This window comes from Thrips palmi, unplaced genomic scaffold, assembly GCF_012932325.1.
Source record: "Thrips palmi isolate BJ-2018 unplaced genomic scaffold, TpBJ-2018v1 HiC_scaffold_17, whole genome shotgun sequence".
Lineage (NCBI taxonomy): Eukaryota > Metazoa > Arthropoda > Insecta > Thysanoptera > Thripidae > Thrips > Thrips palmi.
This window is the reverse complement of record NW_023144626.1, coordinates 9,955,712-9,973,497: the sequence shown is the minus strand read 5'-3', so window position 1 is coordinate 9,973,497 and position 17,786 is coordinate 9,955,712. Positions and strand designations below refer to the sequence as shown.

At 59.8% G+C, this 17,786-nt stretch overlaps 1 protein-coding gene across 1 annotated transcript; it reads left to right on the top strand.

The window, feature by feature from the left end:
- The first annotated feature begins 1,414 nt into the window (after positions 1-1,414).
- On the top strand, positions 1,415-17,672 carry LOC117644030 (sialidase-like). The gene is made up of 6 exons (XM_034383216.1): positions 1,415-1,506; positions 12,900-12,982; positions 13,652-13,832; positions 14,258-15,223; positions 16,504-16,993; positions 17,653-17,672. Exons 1-6 carry the CDS (start codon positions 1,492-1,494, stop codon positions 17,670-17,672), a joined length of 1,755 nt encoding a protein of 584 aa, XP_034239107.1. The 5' UTR covers positions 1,415-1,491.
- The last annotated feature ends 114 nt before the right edge of the window (positions 17,673-17,786 follow it).

Sequence of the window (17,786 nt, the reverse complement as noted above, 5' to 3'; positions counted from 1 at the left end):
TACTGGGACGGCGGGCCGCCTCCCCATCACGCTCGTTCCGTGCCGTGATTTCGGTGTGTGTGGCGGCGCGGCGCGGCGGAGGGTCACAGAGTCACAGAAGCAGCACGCGTGGTCCCTTTTTCCTTTTCTTTCTTCCCGAACAGTATTATTCATGCGCCTAACAAGTGAAAGGGAAATTATGACCACACGCTGCTTCGCGCTTCGAACTCCATGCTCCGCGTTTCGACACCATCGCGCCGCCGCGGAGCGCCTGCGAACTTCGGGTAGGCAGCCACGCAGCACTGCGGTGCGCGCTTCCTCGCCGGCTGCCTACGCTGCAGGGGCTCGCCCCCGACACGTTTGGCGCCGTCCTCGCTGCAAACTCGCTCCGCACAGGAGAGAGAGAGAGAGAGAGAGAGAGAGAGAGAGAGAGAGAGAGAGAGAGAGAGAGAGAGAGAGAGAGAGAGAGACGGACACGGGCGCGCCCCGTGTCCGGTTCCTCCTGCACAAAAATGTGCAAAAATGTCGGCCAGTGTGTGGCTGGCTTCTCGCCTTAGCGGGCACCACGCCCTCAGCGTAAGACTGGACTTTGCGAGGCTGGAAGCGCTGGAAGCTGGAAGGACGCCCCGCGCCGCCGCAGGATGATGTCAGACGGGACGCCCGAAAGGCCGAAAGGGGACGGGCGGTCCGCATCACAGTGGGCTAGAAGACCGGTGGAGGCGGCCAAAACTCTAGACGCGTTTTGAGCTCCTGAGTCGCTAAACTGGCCTCGAACCGAACGTGTGACCCCACCAATGGATTCCTCGTTCGGAGAGCAATCCATTGGTGGGGTCACACGTTCGGTTCGAGGCCCATTTACAGACTCTGGAGCTCAACGTCTCTAGAGTTTTGGCCGCTCCACCGGTCTTCTGGCCCACTGTGGGGCGGTCCGCATCTCTCCCACGGGGACGACCGACCGCCACAAAACGGACCGCTGTTATGTCGTCCGGGGGGCTGGAGGGGGGGGGGGGGCAGCGCGCCGGCCGGTGCACGTGGAGTCCGGCAGACAGGTGGATCCCCCGCCCCGCCGCAGCCCGGAGCAGCCTGGAGCCGCACTGCCGCTGCTGGAGTGGGGCGGGGTGGACCGGCCGGCCGCCGGCTGCAGACTGATTCCGAGAGTCGTTTTCGTCGCGCTGTCTCTCTCGCACCCACACGGGACGCCGCAGGAGTGCGAGAGAGACAGAGCGACGAGCACGACTCTCTGAATCAGTCTGCTGGAGAGGAGTCTGGAGAAAGGGGCGTAAGTCCCCACGCGCGCCTCGCGCCGGGCTGCGCCGGGCCTCACCCGGCCGGCGCGCCCTCCCCCACCCCTCCCCCACCACCGCGCCCACCGCGCCCCGCGTGGCGCGCCTTTAAAAGAGGAGGTGGCCGAGGACTCGCGATGAGTCTGTCCGAATCCGTAAGTGGCGCCGCACTGCCGCACCGGGAGGCGATTCTGTGATACTAGTGTTGTGATCCGACTGGGAGAGCGCCATGAAATTGCTACCGGTGAGTGAGAGTGTCTGTGTTTGTGTGTGTGGAGAGTGCGTGCGAGAGGCGACATGGATTACCAGTGCCAACGCGTCGTGACTGTGACAGCGAGTGTCCGTGCGTTCCTTGAAGTGCGACGCCAGATTAAAGTGCAAGTGATAACAAGCGAATACAACAATTTACAAAAATGTTTTGATAAGATCAATTAAAGAAAATAAGTGTGTCAGTGGTGTCTAACGCAAAAAGGGTTATTGTAATCAATTCAATTCTTATATCCTACTAATAGTTAATGACAATTTTTTTAAAAATTGTTCTTAAATTTGGCGTTGCACATTTAGGGGATGAAAAATATAAGTGGTTATGTAAACAAAATTTGTTTTCCGTTTATATTTTTACTTTTCATTGCGGTTTTCAAAACGGGTGAAGTCTGAGCACCACGCCCTTGTGCACGGCCAAAAACAAAGCACAGCCGCTCCCGCACTGGACTCGCCTTGATTTTGTGTTTCCGACCCCCTCGCGGTGAGCGTGGTGCAAGCAGGCTGGTCCCAAACAACTGCACCGCTCTGTCTCTCTCGCTCTCGATGGGGCGTGTCGACAGAGCGACAGAGATGCACTCTGGCTCCGCAGAGCCATCGCCACTTCCTCGTCTAATGAATCACTCGAGCCATTTCTCCCCGGTGGCCAGCAGGCTGTCGCTCTGTCTCTCTCGCTCTCACGGGGAGATCCGTAGGGGTGCGAGAGAGACAGAGCGATGAGCGCACTGTTCGGAAGCAGCCCCCAGTCCCATAGTCTCGCAGGCACGACCTGCATTGCCTCCCGCGTGGGCCATAACTCGCCGTCGCCACGGCGTGAACCGGGGCGCCGGGGAGGCCGGTGCGCGGCGGGCTCGCTGGGCTCGCTGGGCTCGGGGGGGCAAAAAAGATAAGTGACGATGCGGTATGGTCAGCGGTTGCGGCCCGGCCGGCCGCCCAGCCACGGCCCAGCCGCCCAGCGGGAAAGAGCATTCGGTGGTTTGGTCGTACAAGGCGAGAGGCATTGTCTCTCGGCCTTCCTTCCGCGCTTTCCACGCCACGCCACGCCACGCCATGGCACGCCACGCCACGCCGCGCCACGCCACGCCGGAGAAAAGATCAAAGAGCCACGCCCTCGCCTTCTGATTTGGGCCCGCCACCGGCGCCACCTGCGGCATGCCCGCAGTCTCCTGCGGCGCGGACGATTGTTGCCCGCGAAAACAAAAGATTCGCTAGGCGGCTTGGCCTGCCTACAAGGAAGCACGCGTGGGCGCATAACTAGTGTGCATGTCTCTACACTGTGAGAAAAAAGTATGGAAAAAGTACGAAACATCTCTGGTCAATAATTTGCCTGGAACGTCCGTACTTGCCAACTACGGAACATTCCGTACTTTTTTCCGTACCCATTTACATGGGTTCATATGGAGCAAGTACGGAACGTTCCGTACTTTTCTCCGTACCTCCGTACTATATTTTTGCTGTACCGTTTCCGTACAAAAGTACGGAATTTTTTACAGTGTACGAGGCTGTCCCTACACCAGTGAAATTTCGCCCATGGTAGGCAGTGCACTCTAAGAAGCTTTTAAAAAAACTCTTTTCGGCCTTAAAAAAGGAAAGTGGCTCATTATAACAAAGTATTTTGAGCATACACATAAGCTTACAAAGAAAATACCTCGTAATCTACGAACTATTTCTTCGTATAACAACAAAGTATAAATTAGTTTGCACTGTGTATGCTCAAAGTACTTCGTAAGGTTTTAAGCGTGTGAAGAAGAATTTCTCCATAGGGGTGCCGAATTCTTTTTTTAAGTTTCACAGTAAGATTTTGAAGCTTGTGCCATTTTCTACCTAAATATTGAAAAATGTTTTTGTAAAAAAATTTAGAGGTTAGACTGGGACTGCTAAATAAACCAACCCCTCAACCGGCGTTCGGGAAAACATTATTGATAAAGTCTTTCACTTTGGTCCACCCTGTTATTGACGACGCGTCCACCTGTTCCTATCGTTCTTTCTCTCTCTCTGTCGCTCCTCCCTCCCCCCCCCCCCCGCAAGGTCATCCAGCCCCACTCCGTCAAGTGTCCCGCGTAGCCCGGCTCCGGAGGAACAAGAAAGAGAAATGGTAAAGGAAAAAAAAATTACACGGAAAAAGAAAAGCCAACTGGAGGAAAGTCGCAGCCGAGATTTATTTAGAGTCCGTCTGGTTCCCAGACATGTAAAGCACGCGGAAGTGGGTTCCACCTGTCGACAAAGAAGTCCAAGTCGGTTCAACCCGTTTTGAACTTCGAAGCGGAGTCTAGAGCCTTGGCTTCTGGGCCTTGTACGCCAATCAGTGCATGAGCCGTCTGTTATTCGCACTCCACTCACCCAAAAAAAATGGTTTCTTGATTTTTGATTTTCTTGGTTTTTGTAAGAAAAGTAATCTGACACAAAAAAATTTCTTTATTCAAAACAAATAATTTGGATTAAGAAAAATTTTCTTGCAAAAACCAAGAAAAGTTAAATTTTTCTTGATCCAAGAAGTCATTTTTTTTGGGTGCGTTACAGAGGGCGTCCGCCACTGCACCTGCAGCCCCTTCATGTCATAATAGGCAGCCGAAGGCAAAGACGATGGATAAAGTTCGACCCGCTCGGCTTCCCCGCAAAAATAAAATAATGCCTGACCGGACCGGGCATTGTTTTCGCGTCGTCTCGAGGACCCGGTGCGTCTTCTCGCATCGGGATAGGCCCGCCTGCGCGCCGCCGGCCGCGGAGGGGCGGCAGACTGATTCCGAGAGTCGGTTTCGTCGCTCTGTCCCTCATAAGTGAGAGAGAGAGAGAGAGAGAGAGAGAGAGAGAGAGAGAGAGAGGAGAGAGAGAGAGAGAGAGAGAGAGAGAGAGAGAGAGAGAGAGAGAGAGAGAGAGAGAGAGAGAGACGGAGACCGGAACGTACCCCGGCCGCATAGCGCGGAGTCCAACAAGGCGGCTGAAAGGGTAGCAGGGCGGAGCGGTCGGCGACGGCGCGACGCCCGCTTCCCGGAGTCACTGGAAAAATGGGACCGCCTTGGGCCCCTTGGGGACACTGCTGTCATATCCGCCATGAAAGGGGAAAGCACAGATAGAGCCACGCTCCCGCATCCATAATTTATATTGGAGCGTGGATAATGTATGGTGGCCCCGGCCCCTGTCCAGCGCGGACTGCAGCGGACTCCAGTGGACCTCAGCCCCGTCGTCTCCAGGAGGCTCCAGGCTAAGCATTGTTCCTGCCGCCTCTCTCCGCGCCGCACATTTTCATTTAAGCGAAAATAGACAATCTGCTTTTGTGAGGCGCGCGCGGCGGTGAAACCGGCCAAAGTAAACAGTGTGTGCGCGCCGCCGCGCCGCTGCGCCGCCGGGCTGGCCGGCATGAATCGAAGGCTTGCCGATGATGGCTTTTTTGCGTTCCGGGGTGCCGGCCTGGGCCTCGACCTGTTCGGCTTCGCACTCCTTGTTTGCTGCATGATCACGTAATGCGAACGCCGGGCCGGGCCGGGATGGCCTGGAGGACCACTCGGAGGAAATTCCAACCCGGACTTGACCTAATGCTGTCGCCGAGCAGGGGGAGGGGGGAGGGGGTTTATTGATCGGAGCGTCTGGACCCCCCCCCCCTCTCTTTTGCACGGACGGGAGCAGCAGACTCGATTGTGCGTCCCCCTGCCCCTCATTCCACACGACATGCTCGCGAAAGCGACCCGCAATAATATTTGTCCCAGCATGCTGATTCCGAGCGCAGTGCTCCGTCGCGCCGTCTCCCTCGCACCGGGACGGGCCGCGCCATGAGTGTGAGAGAGACAGAGCGACGACGGAAGCATCGTCCGGAACCAGCCTGCTGCGCACAGTGGGCCAGAGGACCGGTGGAGGCGGCCAAAACTCTAGACGCGTTTTGAGCTCCAGAGTCGCTAAATGGGACTCGAACCGAACGTGTGACCCCACCAATGGATTGCTCTTCGGACGAGGAATCCATTGGTGGGGTCACAGAGTCCCTTTTAGCGACTCTGGAGCTCAAAACGCGTCTAGAATTTTGACCGCCTCTACCGGTCTTCTGGCCCACTGTGCAGCGGCGGCGTGCGCGACCAGCAACACGTTGTGCGTGGGGCCGCTGCTGGGGCCGGTGGGGTTTACGGTGGGGCGCGCCGCGCGTGATATGCGCAGGTGGCTGCTGGCTGGGCCGGCCTGGAGTTGCCCGTCGCTCCGTCTCTCTCGCACTCATGGGGCGTTCAGCGTCGGTGCGAGCAAGACAGCGCGACGAAAACGATCCTCGAATCAGTCTGCTGGGGTCCCTGCAGACTGATTCCGAGAGTCGTTTTCGTCGCTCTGTCTCTCTCGCACCGACGCTGAACGCCCCATGAGTGCGAGAGAGACGGAGCGATCAGTCTGCTGGAGTCCCTGGGGGCAGCGTGTTCCCACTTTGTCGCCTGCATGCTCGCTGCTCGCTGCGCGATGCTCGTGAACCCCATGACATGTCGTTTGTTTGCATCTTCCGCTTTCTCCTCGATTCGGCCACGCCGCCCTGCCGGCCTGCCGGCTTGCCGTCAAACGGGAAACGAACGAGGGTGATATTTGGACGCGCCGAGAGCCACGGCTTTGGCTTGTGCGTGAGTGTGCGCGACACTGCCGAAAGGAAGGTGGTGGAAATGTGCAGCCCATAGGGAGAGCAGTGGAGGAGATGGTTTCTAACAGAGACCGGCGACAACCTCCTCGTCGGTCACAACTCACTGGGGCGCGCTGCAGAGTGATTCCGATGGTCGCCTTCGTCGCGCCGTCTCTCTCGCACTCATGGGGCGTCCCGTGCGGGTGCGGGAGAGGCAGAGCGACGAAAACGACTCTCGGAATCAGTCTGCTGGAGGCAGCGGGAGGCGCTGGAGATGCTGGAGATGCCCGACGCGGGGTGGCGACTCGTCCAATACGTCACACGCGGACGTTGTCTATCGCATTCCCGCGGCTGGAGCGGTTCCAGCAGCAGACTGATTCCGAGAGTCGTTTTCGTCGCTCTGTCTCTCTCGCACTCAAGGGGCGTCCCGTACGGGTGTGAGAAAGACAGAGCGACGAAAACGACTCTCGGAATGAGTCTGCAGGGCGACCGGTTGGCCGTCGCGGGGAGCGCGCCCCGGCAGCCCCGGCACGCGGTCCCATCCGAATCGTCTCCTTTCGCCCGGCCGGCCTGGGCCGAGGCCTGGGCCGACCCATCCCGGGCCATCCCGGCCACGTAACAGCATTACATCCTTTCCCGCCAAATTGTCCGGTCGCCACCGTCGCCGCTGAGGACTCGGCCGAGGACAGGACAGGTCTCCTGGGTCCCGCAGTCCCGCACCGCGCCGAGTCCGGATGAGCACATTATCGCTCTTCGCTTTCCCCGCCTTCTTTCTGTCTTTCTTTCCCACTCCGGCAGATGGCATCCCATCGCTCTGTCTCTGTCGCACTCATGGCGCACAGTGGGCCAGAAGACCGGTGGCGGCGGCCAAAACTCTAGACGCGCATTTCGAGCTCCAGAGTCGCTAAATGGAACTGGGAACTCGAACCGAACGTGTGACCCCACCAATCGATTGCTCTCCGAACGAGAAATCCATTGGTGGGGTCACACGTTCAGTTCGAAACCCATTTAGCGACGCCGGAGCTCAAAACGCGTCTAGAGTTTTGGCCGCCTCCACCGGTCTTCTGGCCCACTGTGCGAGGGAGACAGAGCATCTCGCAGGTCCGCTCTTATTTTCGGCGCTGTGATTGTTGCAAGGGAGCTCCTCCTCGAGTTCACCACGCACGTGCCGAGAAGGTGCGTGTGGGCCCTCGTCGCCAAGGCCGTGTGAACCCAGGAACCGGAGCAGCGGAAGCGTCAAACGGCCGCGTGGGACAGTGAGTGAGTGAGAGAGAGAGAGAGAGAGAGAGAGAGAGAGAGAGAGAGAGAGAGAGAGAGAGGAGAAGGGGAGAGGTCTGGTGTTGTCGCGGCGGGCATCGGTTAGCCACCGGCCGCGCTAGGCTAGGCTGGCTAGGCTAGGCCTGCCGCCGGGGAGGCAGCGTGCCCGCGCCGTAGCCGTGCGGACGGGTTGCTCGCCTCACAGGCGCTTCTGCCGGCGTCCGAGCACTTGACGACAGCAGACTGATACCGTGAGTTGTTTTCGTCGCTCTGTCTCTCTCGCACTCCTGCGGCGTCCCGTATAGGTGCAAGAGAGACAGAGCGACGAAAACGACTCTCGGAATCGGTCCGCAGCTGGACAGCTTGGAGGTAGAGCGTCGTCGGCGACAGCCATGGCGGCGGTTCAAACTTCAACTTGACTGCGCTTGGCTGAGGCGCGGCCGTTCGCCAGAACGATGCCGTCTTACTCCACTCCACTGCGGGAGCGGCCAAAGTGTGTGCACCGCAAAAGGCGAGGCAGTGCCATTGTGTGTGGGTTGGCGACATTGCGTCAGGCAGTCAGGTGGAGACAATCCAAGTGGGCCAGCCGAACCTTCCCTGCTGCCGGTGACCTGCGGACTGATTCCGAGAGTCGTTTTCGTCGCTCTGTCTCTCTCGCACCTGTAGGGCACGCCCTGGAGAGAGACGGAGCGACGAAAAGGACTCTCGGAGTCTGTGTGGTGGCGATGGGGCTGCGGCCAGAGCGTTAGCGACACTCGCTGCCAAGACCGGGCGACCGGGCGCGCCCCACAGTCGTACGGCCCGGGTTCGACTCCCGCCCGGGCCGGGCCGTCAGCGAGAAAGTCGGAGGCATTGTGCAGACACACACAAGGCGGTGTCGTGTTACTCGCTTTGCGAAAAAGATTGATGGCACACCCTGCATGCTCAAGTTTAAACAAAGTGCCGACACGGCGGTCGAGCTAATCATACATTCCTTTGGGTTGCGCGCCGCGCCGCGTTGCGTTGCGTCACCACTGCTCCAGAAACAACGCGACCGCGTGTTGTCCTCCGCACTCTCCGCGTTACATTTTCGTCACGCCGGCATTAGCCCCCCCCCCCCTCTTCTTTGTTTCCGGCCGGATCGGCCCGGGCTAGTGCGAGTCGCGTTGGGCCCGTCCTTATACGGTGCCTCGCTCCACAGTGGGTCAGAAGAGCGGTGGAGGCGGCCAAAACTCTAGACGCGTTTTGAGCTCCAGAGTCGCTAAATGGGACTCGAACCGAACGTGTAACCCCACCAATGGATTCCTCGTTCGGGGAGCAATCCATTGGTGAGGTCACACGTTCGGTTCGAGTCCCATTTAGCGACTCTGGAGCTCAAAACGCGTCTAGGGTTTTGGCCGCCTCCACCGGTCTTCTGGCCCACTGTGCGCTCCCCACCGCGTCTGCGGTCACCCTGCGGACGCCCTGCAGACCGTTTCCGAGAGTCGTTTTCGTCGCTCCGTCTCCCTCGCACCTATACGGGACGCCCCATGAGTGCGAGAGAGACAGAGCGGCGAAAACGACTGTCGGAATCGGTCTGCTTGCTCGCGGTGTCGTAAGGCGCGGGGAAAAGTGCCACACTTATGATCTGCTGATAAATATTCAAAGCCGCGAAACCGAGCAGCGCCGCTGCTTGCCCGTTTTTCTTCCAGTCTTTTTTTTTTTTCTTAAATTTTGCTTTGGAGAGGGCGTCCCCTTGCAGTGGACGCGTCGGTCACGACACGCGCGGCCTGGCGTGGCGGATGACATGAATTTTTCATGACGACGCGGCAATTAGAAACGGGGAGGCTATCCGCAGCTCCGCGCGGCACAGCCAGGCACAGCGCGCACCGCCACGCCACACCCGCGCCGAACAGCCATTTCGCGGCTCTTTCTCTTCGGCGTGGGTGCGAGAGAGAGAGGGAGAGAGAGAGAGAGAGAGAGAGAGAGAGAGAGAGAGAGAGAGAGAGAGAGAGAGAGATGCAATGCCGGAAAATTTATATCGCGCGATGCCGTGGCGGTGTTCGATCCGGCTGAGACGGCCTCCAGGCTAACAGTGCTCCGTCGCGCTGTCTCTCTCGCACCCCTGCGGGGCGCCCGCGTGAGTGCGAGAGAGGCAGCAGCGCTGTTGAGGTTCTGCCGGCAGGACCCCGACGACGCCGTTTGGCACTCCTCGCGCTGCACGTAACGTGCCGTGCCGCCGTTGTCGTTCGTCTCTCCGGGAGCAGGGACGGGACTTGCTCCCGAAGGAACAGTGGGCCATCGACGCGTGTCTCGCCGCGCCACAGTGGGCCAGAAGACCGCGGCCAAAACTCTAGACGCGTTTTGAGCTCCAGAGTCGCTAAACAGGACTCGAACCGAGCGTGTGACCCCACCAATGGATTCCTCGTTCGGACAGCAATCCATTGGTGGGGTCACTCGTTCGGTTCGGGTCCCATTTGGCGGCTCTGGAGCTCAAAACACGTCTGGGACTTTGACCGCCTCCACCCGTCTTCTGGCCCACTGTGAGGGGGCAGCAGCGCCCCGTGGTGGTCCCACTTCCCGACACTGTGGAAGACGAACGCACCCCGCCGATGAAGATGTTGGAGTAAATCATCCTTAATCACTTATCGCATCGCCTCGTTAAAACAATACGGACGGACAAATAAAAGCGCGCCCCACTCGCCTTAACGAGAGTGCGGCCCGCAGTCCTCGCGTCCCGCGTCGCTCCGAGCGACGAGCTATCAGAATCTTCCAGATAAATCTTCAACCTTTTTTTTTTTTTTTTTTTTTTTTTTTTGAAAGTGAGAAGGGAAGTGCGCACCGCACCGCGGCGGTCGCGTCAAGGCAGTCAAGGGCCTAATGATGCCATCGCGATGCCCGGCTGGCGGGGAGCGGGGTGGGGCGGAGCGGCGCGGCGCGGGGCGCGGCGGGCCCCATCATAATTTACCGGCAAGGGTCCAGGATCACCGCGTGCACCGCCTGCACCGCGTGCACCGCGTGCGTGCAGGTCCCCACCAAACTAGTTCCAGGGCGCGGGCCTGGCCGCCGGGCCGCCGGGCCGCCCCGGTGACCCACATGCGCGTGCTGTCATTGGCTGCCCGTCCCGGCGGGCCCCAACAGCCCCCAGTGGCCCCCCGGGACGACCTCATGATTCATGGCGGTGACCGCGGACAATAGATTCCTCGGCCTCTGAATGGAATGGAGCGCCGGGAAGACGCGAAGCGGCGCCTGGATGGAGGATGACGCCGAACAGGGCTTTCGTCGCTCTGTCTCTCTCGCACTCGCGGGGCGTTCCGTAGGGGTGCGAGCGAGACGGAGCGATTATAGACTGTCCGGAAAGGTCTGCATAGGCCTAACAGCACTGATGATGATGATGATGATGATGATGATGATGATGATGATGATGATGATGATGATGATGATGATGATGATGATGATGATGATGATGATGGACTGCTGGCGCCGCGTGGCGGGGACATTGGAGTTCGCGTGTGGCGTCCGCCGTCCACCCCGGTTGGCCTGTGTGAACCCACGGCGTCAACACCACGCCGTCAGGGAGTCACGGCGGCCGTCCTCGCGACACGCCGAGCCGAGGGAAGCGGGAAGAAGCTCTGCCCGGCCGGCCCTCCGGAGACAGAGAGAGAGACAGTCATTTCTCCTTCGCCGCCGGAATGCCGGCCGGAAAGAAAGAAGGCGACCTTGGAGGCGGCGGGGCGGGCGGGGCTCTCGCTAGTGGGGCAGCAGGTGGAACACCCGCCCCGCCCCGCCCCTCGGAGCCGGCCGGCCAGCAGGGGGCCGTCATCGCCCAGGCCTTATTGTATTAGTGCTTGTAACTTTTTTCGGAGTCCCGATCAAGGCCGGTAATCCCGGACAAAACTGAACCCCCTTCCCTCCCCCTCCCAGTGCACCGGCCGCGTGACGTGATCATGCCCTTCATCAAGGCCAGCAGGGAAAGGGCCGCGGCAGGGAGATATGACCGCCAGTCCACAACTACATCGTTAAAAAAACGATGATAAAATTGAATCGAGTGCATTTCTTCTTCAATGCTTGGCCTTTTTTATTCGTGTTTCACAATAGTAGTCATACATGAGATCATCGACGCTTTAGTGCGTCGGTGAACTGGGGCGAGAGCGAGTCGACGGGAGTTTTGCATCATCAAAAACGAGGCAAACAGGAAAAAAGGGAACTGCCAAAAATGGCAGCAGCGCGCGTGACGTCCTGCAGGTGCGCGCCCTGCAGGTGCCAGAGTCACTGCGGTTACAGAACCTGCGAGGATGACGTGTGGTGAGGCGCGGCGCGGCGTGCCGTGGCGGGGCGTGGCGGGTGAGAGTGATCCAAGAAGCCCGGACCCTTGCCTGTCCCGCTCCCCGCCCGCCTTCGTGAGAATGATTCAAACTGCCGTCCGACCAGCAGCCTCCCCCCCTCCCTCCCCCCTCTGGACCACGGTACTGTCCGGGCCGCTTGTTTTCGCCGCGCCGTTTGGGAAGATGGGCTGGGCTGGCGGCTGATTTCGTCTCTCTGTCTCTCTCGCACTCGCGCGGCGTCCCGTCGAGGTGCGAGAGAGACAGAGCGGCCGAGGATGGGCCATAAAGGCGCCCTTCCCGGCGAGCAGCGCCGCCATAAAGTCGGCGCGAGGAGTGACCAGGAAACCGGTCGGGTCCCGGTGACGTGGAGCGGCGTGGCGCGGCGCGGCGCACCATTTCTCCGGCCGCCTGATTGGGCGAGATGGCCCTGCTGCTCATCACCAACGTGTCCCGCATGTGTCCTGACTAGGGATGAAAATGCCCGGAAAGCGAGGGGTGACCCACTGTAAAATTTTGTGTACAATGATTGTGTGAATGTGCAAGGTTATTTCTTGCTTTTTGCCACACATGTTGCCTACTTACAGGTGTTTTTGCCTCCTGAATGTGGAATGTGGTCAAATTTTGTACAACGATTGTGGGAAGCTGTTCCCCCCTCGCCGGAAAGTTTCCGGAAACATTGAAAAAAAAACAGTGTTTTTTTTTTCCCTGACCTTGGAAAAATTGGAAAGATTCAGCCTGAAAAGTAGGCAAAAAGTCGAGCATTCCGCCTGAAAGTAGGCGAAAAGCATACCTTTAACCCTATGTGAACACGATTCTCAGTGCACTCAAACTACTTATACCCTGTTATGATTCCTTCTCGTGCGTTTTTTGAGCTTGCTGTTGTGAATCTCGGGTTATACTGCAGTATAAGAAAAGTTGTAACAAAGCACAAAAGTAGTAGGTTTCATGTTCATAGTGCTTAAAAACTAATTTTTCCTATTTTTCCAAATTTTCTGGGTTTTCTTTTTAACTCTTCCGTTTTTTTTTTGTTTTTTTTTTGACCCTTTGAAAGTTTTCGGAAAATTTGCATCTCTGGTCCTGACCGTCCTGACCCTTGTGCTTAAAAACTAATTTTTCCTATTTTTCCAAATTTTCTGGTTTTTTTTCAACTTTTCCGGTTTTTTTTTGTTGTTTTTTTTACCCTTTGAAAGTTTCCGGAAAATTTGCATCTCTGGTCCTGACCGTCCTGACCCTTGCCGTCGTCTCTGTCCGCAGGTACTCCTGGCCGCCGTGCTGGCCGCGGCGCGGGCCGAGCCTCCCTCGTCCGGCTACGCGTACTCGGCGCCCTCGGGCTACAGGTGAGCACCTCCCCGAAACGCCCGGACGTCGAGGATGCCGAGAAGCGGTTGCCGCGCCTTGCTTCGTGCTTCACTCGCACCGCGCTGGCTGGGCAGGCAGGGCTTGATTCACGGCCGAAAGGGTATTTTCTCCGGCGGTTGTGTTGCCGCCGCCCCGCCAGCCCGCCAGCACACTGATTCCGAGAGTCGTTTTCGTCGCTCTGTCTCTCCCGCACTCACGGGGCGTCCCCTATCGGTGCGAGCGAGACAGAGCGGCGAAGACGACTCTCGGAATCAGTCTGCGGCCCGCCACTCGGGTATCGGCCGGCCGTTCCCTGTTCCCTTCGCGGAGCCATCAACTGCAGAGCGGAACGGAACGGAGAAGAAGGGGCGGTGTCGGAGCCCTTTTTGGATTTGGCGAGCCGGCGCGGCGGCTGGCCTGGCCGGCAGGAACGCCCGATGGAACGCCCGCCTCGCCGCGCCGCGCCGCGCCGCCTAGAACGGACATTCCTCTGCGGTGGCGCGGCGCGAGGACGCCCCGCCGCCGTGCCTCGGCGCCGTGGTCAAGTTTACGTCACGTCTAGTGCCCCGAGCCAAGGACCGGGCAGGGCCGGGCAGGGCCACCCTTGTATAGTGTAGGGAAGTGGCGAGGTGGTCGTCGCGGTGCCTGCATCTTGCCTCTGCCCGCAGCTCGTCCGCCTCCGGGTCGTCCGGAGACTCGTCGCTGCTGTCCCCCGGCGCGCTGTCCCACGGCTTCACGCCCATCTACGCCGCGCCCGCGCTGCTCGCCACGTACTCCGCGCCGTCCGCCCCCGCCGCCCCCGCCCCCGCCCCGGCGCCGTCGTCCGCGTACGGAGCCCCGGGCATCAAGGTAAGCGTCGAACTCGTGCCCTACACGCACAGTGGGCCAGAAGACCGGTGCAGGCGGATAAAACCCTAGACTCGTTTTGAGCTCCAGAGTCGCTAAACAGGACTCGAACCGAACGTGTGACCCCACCAATGGATTCCTCGTTCGGAGAAGCAATCCATTGGTGGGGTCACACGCTCGGTTCGAGTCCCATTTAGCGACTCTGGAGCTCAAAACGCGTCCGGGGTTTTGACCGCCCCCACCGGTCTTCTGGCCCACTGTCCCACGCCAGTCGAGTGATTCAGAAGAGTCACTTCGTCGCTCTGTCTCTGTCGCTCTCATAGGGCCCTCCGTAAGGGTGCGAGAGAGGCAGAGCGACAAGCCGATCTTCTGTATCGCTCGGCAGCCACCGAGTGCTTGCCCTCACCGGACCCTTTGTTGTCGCTCAGGTGTCCGACCACTCGAGCGGACTGTCGCAGAGCTACGGCGCGCCCTCCCTCAGCGTGTCCGCGCCGCTCAGCTCTGCGTCCTTCAGCAAGCTGCCGTCCCTCACCTACGGCACGCCCAGCTCCAGCCACGGACCTAGCCACGGCTACTCCTCGGGGCACAGTTCCGGGCACAGCCACAGCCACGGCCACAGCCACGGGCCCCACTACAAGACCTCGGCCTTCAGCTCCTCCTCCGTGAGGTTCCCGCGCCCTCACTACTCCAAGGGACCGTCCTCCGGGTACTCCACCTTGACCACCAGCTACAGCACGCCCAGCTCCAGCCACGGCCACTCCAGCCACGGCAGCCACTCAAGCCACGCTAGCCACGCTAGCCACTCCAGCCATTCCAGCCACAGCGCTGGCTCACTGTCCTCCGCGTACGGCGCCCCCGCCCCCAGCGTCGGCTTGAGCTACGCCAGCTACGCGCCCGCGCAGAGCTACGCCTACACCGCTCCCTCCGCCAGCGCTAGCTACTCCGTGGCTCCGGCCCTCAGCTACGCCCCCGCCGCCCCAGCGCTCAGCTACGGTGCGCCCTCGCTGAGCTACGCCTCGGCGCTCAGCTACGCGGCCCCCGCCCTGAGCTACGCTGCCCCGTCCGTCAGCTACGCCGCTCCCTCTGTCAGCTACGCCGCTCCATCGGTGGGCTACATCACCCCGACCTACGCCGCCCCCGCCGCCACCTACGCCGCCCCCACGTCCAGCTACGGCGTGCCCGCGCTGTCCTCGTCGTCCTCGGCCGACTACGCCAGTCTGTCCTCCGGCCTGAGCAGCGGCGTGTCCTCCGCGCTGTCCGCGTCGCACGGCGCCAGCAGCAGCGGCCTGTCCTCCTTCGCGACCTCCGGCGCGTCCTACGCGTCCGACTCCAGCTCGGCGTCGTACTCCGGCAGCACCGGCGGCTCCAGCTACTCCAGCCACTCCAGCCACCAGGTACGTTCAGAGGGACTCGCGCAACACACAGTGGGCCAGAAGACCGGTGGAGGCGGCCAAAACTCTAGACGCGTTTTCAGCTCCAAAGTCGCTGAACAGGACTCGAACCGAACGTGTGACCCCACCGATGGATTCCTCTTTTGGAGAGCAATCCATTGGTGGGGTCACACGTCCCGTTTCAAGTCCTATTTACCAACTCTGGAGCATTTAGAATTTTGGCCTTTTCCACCGGTCTTCCAGCCCACTGTGCGACACTCGGTGGCTTGGTCCGAATCCGAAGGTGAGTCCGAGATGCTTTCCTCGGGCCGCGTGTCGCGCGGCAGGTCCTCGCGCAAAAACGACAGTGCGGTGGGAGTGTCTTCTCGTCCTCGTCTGCTTCTTCTGGTTCTTCCTGTCCGGCACTGCCGGGGCACTGCTGAATCGGCGCGTCCCTTTGACGGACTCCCTTCCCACGCCCCTCGTTCCCACCTCGTCATCCGCGTCGCCAGCCCGGTTGGCGACGCTCTGCTTGTCAAACGGCGGCAAACGTGTTGAGTAACAGCAAAAACAAAACAAAAACGGAAGGCCGTCGCGTCGCCGTCGCCGTCCCCCAGAGCGCCTTACATCGGCGGGATAGGCCGCCACGCCAGACAGCCGCGTCGGGCCGGCGCGGTGTTGCCTACCTGCCATTACCATTACCATTAAGGGCTAGACCACACATGATCGTATGCCATTTCGGGCCAGGCGCTCTCGTCAGTCTGTCTCTCTTGCACTCATGGGGCGCAACATGAGGGTGCGAGGGAAACAGACCGACGAGAGCAGGGCCCGGAATCAGTCTGCAGTGGCACAGCGGTACGGCACACGGAGGCACCCGCGGGGAGGCCCCCCACCTGCCCTACACTGCTCATTAAGGACGTTGGTTAGGTGAGCCGATGACTCAGCCGGTCCGGCCCGGCCGGGCCTGGCCGGGCCTGGCCGTGCCAAAGCTTGATTGCTTACAGTACAAAGCGAGAGCAAGCGAGAGGGAAGTGACATGATTGGCGTGCCCGAGAAAGAACAAGAAAGTCTGTCCGTTGTATCCGTCATGTCCGTTGCGTCAGCCCCATGCCGCGTGCCCGCGTGCCGCGATCAGGAACAACTGCCGGCAAATTAGTCTCGCTCCTCGTCGAGCTCCCCGTTGAGGAGACGCGGCGACGCCGTGAGAAAGCGTTTGCGTTTTCGTGATTCATTTATTTTTAGCGTGGAGGTGTGCTGGCGGACTGCTTGGCGATTCTTGACCGTGTTGTTTCGGTGTGCCGCAGGAGCCGCTCGTCAGCAAGCACATCTACGTGCACGTGGCCCCCGAGGAGCACGAGTCGCACACGCGCCACTACCAGCCGCCGCCGCCGCCGCCCCGCAAGAACTACAAGATCGTCTTCATCAAGGCGCCCACCCAGGCCTCGCCCACGCAGGCCACCGTGCGCCTCCCGCAGCAGGACGAGGAGAAGACCCTCATCTACGTGCTGGTCAAGAAGCCCGACGAGCAGCCCGACCTGCAGGTGCAGCAGCCCGCGCCCACCGAGCCCTCCAAGCCCGAGGTGTACTTCATCAAGTACAAGACCCAGCAGGAGGCAGCGGCCGCGGGTGCCGTGTCCGGCATCGCGTCCGGCGTCGACGTCAACTCGGTCTCTGGCGGTCTGTCCTCGGCGGCCCTGCCCACCATCGGCCTGTCCGCGCCCAGCAGCTCGGGCTTCGACGCCAGCGCCGCGGCCGAGGCGCACCACCACAGCCAGAGCCACAGCCACAGCCACAGCGACGCCAGCGCCATCTCCGCGTCGTCGGCGTCCTCGGCGGGGGAGACGTCGTACTCCGCCCCCGCGGCCGAGGGCGGTCCCTACGCGTAGGCCTCCAAGGGCCCTCCAAGGGCCCTCCAAGGGCCCTCCAAGGGCCCCCCCAAGGGCCCCTCGCCCTCTCCTCGCCCGGCGCGCCCCGCCGAACGGGGCGGACAAACCCCGATCAGTCAAGACACCTCTCTCCCCTTTCATCGGCGGGTGTCGATTGACTAGTCATACCGGGTGGCCGGTGCTGACCTGAACTTGAACGGTACCAGGGGCCGGATATAAAATGAGACAGCCATGTAATTCAGTTACCTACAAAATATCAAAGACCCTTCAAAGGAGAGGGCTAGGTGTGAACCTCGCTTAGTTATGTACTTTGTTACCAAGTTGCGCTCACAAGCTGCCATGTAGGCTATGTCGTTTCCAAGACTGCTGTTAATGATTCTGTCGTCAGAAAAAACGCTGCGATATGTCAAAGCGTCTCTCGTTCCTCACTTTCAAGGAAGACCCATCTTGCCCGCCTGCATTTCGAGGGCATGCTCAAACTTTCCGAATACCGAATTTTCGTTCTGTTGTTAATTTGTGAGTGGAATTGACGATGTAGTTGTTATTTATTTTTTGTAATTATGGTAGGTTATAAGAATGACGAATAAAGCGACGACGATTGACCGAGTGATTTTACTATACCCAAACCACCTGTCGATTTTGAACAGCCATAATCAGAAAAAGTAGTTCGGAAACGGATTTTGAAACGCAGCGCGCATTCC